At 49.9% G+C, this 657-nt stretch overlaps 1 protein-coding gene across 1 annotated transcript in view; it reads right to left on the reverse strand.

Annotated features, from left to right (window-relative positions):
• Positions 1-345, reverse strand: part of LOC119592983 (salivary glue protein Sgs-3-like) — a gene marked incomplete in the record, with an annotated part of 1,881 nt that extends 1,536 nt beyond the window's left edge. The window contains 2 exon segments of the mRNA XM_037941868.1: positions 1-45; positions 197-345. Coding sequence (XP_037797796.1) covers positions 1-45; positions 197-199 — 48 coding nt within the window.
• Positions 346-657: the final 312 nt, after the last annotated feature.

Genomic DNA, 657 nt, shown 5'->3' on the forward strand with positions numbered 1-657 from the left:
CAGGTAGCCCACCAGCACCGCCATCGTCGGAGTGCTGATGGATACCTGTGGGGCAGAGAGGGTGAGCGGAACGAGAAAGACGTCGCAGGGGTATTTCCTCTTATATTCGATCAGAAAAAAAAAATGATAACACCACAAAAGCTCCTCCGAATGCAGCGCCTCGGGGCCTCATATTACAGCACCTCAGTCCACTTACCATCTTAAGCAGATAACGCGAACACTATGTCTTGGCTTCCTTTATGTTCCGACGGCGATCGCGACTGTTATGGCGGAGAGGGGCGGGAGCGACGCTTATATACGCCGCCTCTCTCGTTCCTCCGGCGACTGACTCACGCCGTTCGCGACGATGAGGCCGTTTGGGTGTCGTCTTGCCCACGACGGTTTCTTGCAGTAGGATCTGCCCTAAGAAAAGGGGGATGATCAAATCGCCCAAAATTCCGTGGAAAAGTAGCTTTCGCAATATTTCTGCAGGATATTGGTCGTGAAGAAACTTCCTCTGTTTGAAATGATTTACGGTTGATTAAAAGCGGAAGACGTTACGCCTTGCCCAGCTGTACGCAATAGTGCTTGTAATTTCACTGTGTGTGTAGAGTATGACTGTGCATTTGTTTGCTTAACCCTATTGCAAGAAATAAACAACCTTGAAGGCGGTCACTC

This window comes from Penaeus monodon, chromosome 31, assembly GCF_015228065.2.
Source record: "Penaeus monodon isolate SGIC_2016 chromosome 31, NSTDA_Pmon_1, whole genome shotgun sequence".
Lineage (NCBI taxonomy): Eukaryota > Metazoa > Arthropoda > Malacostraca > Decapoda > Penaeidae > Penaeus > Penaeus monodon.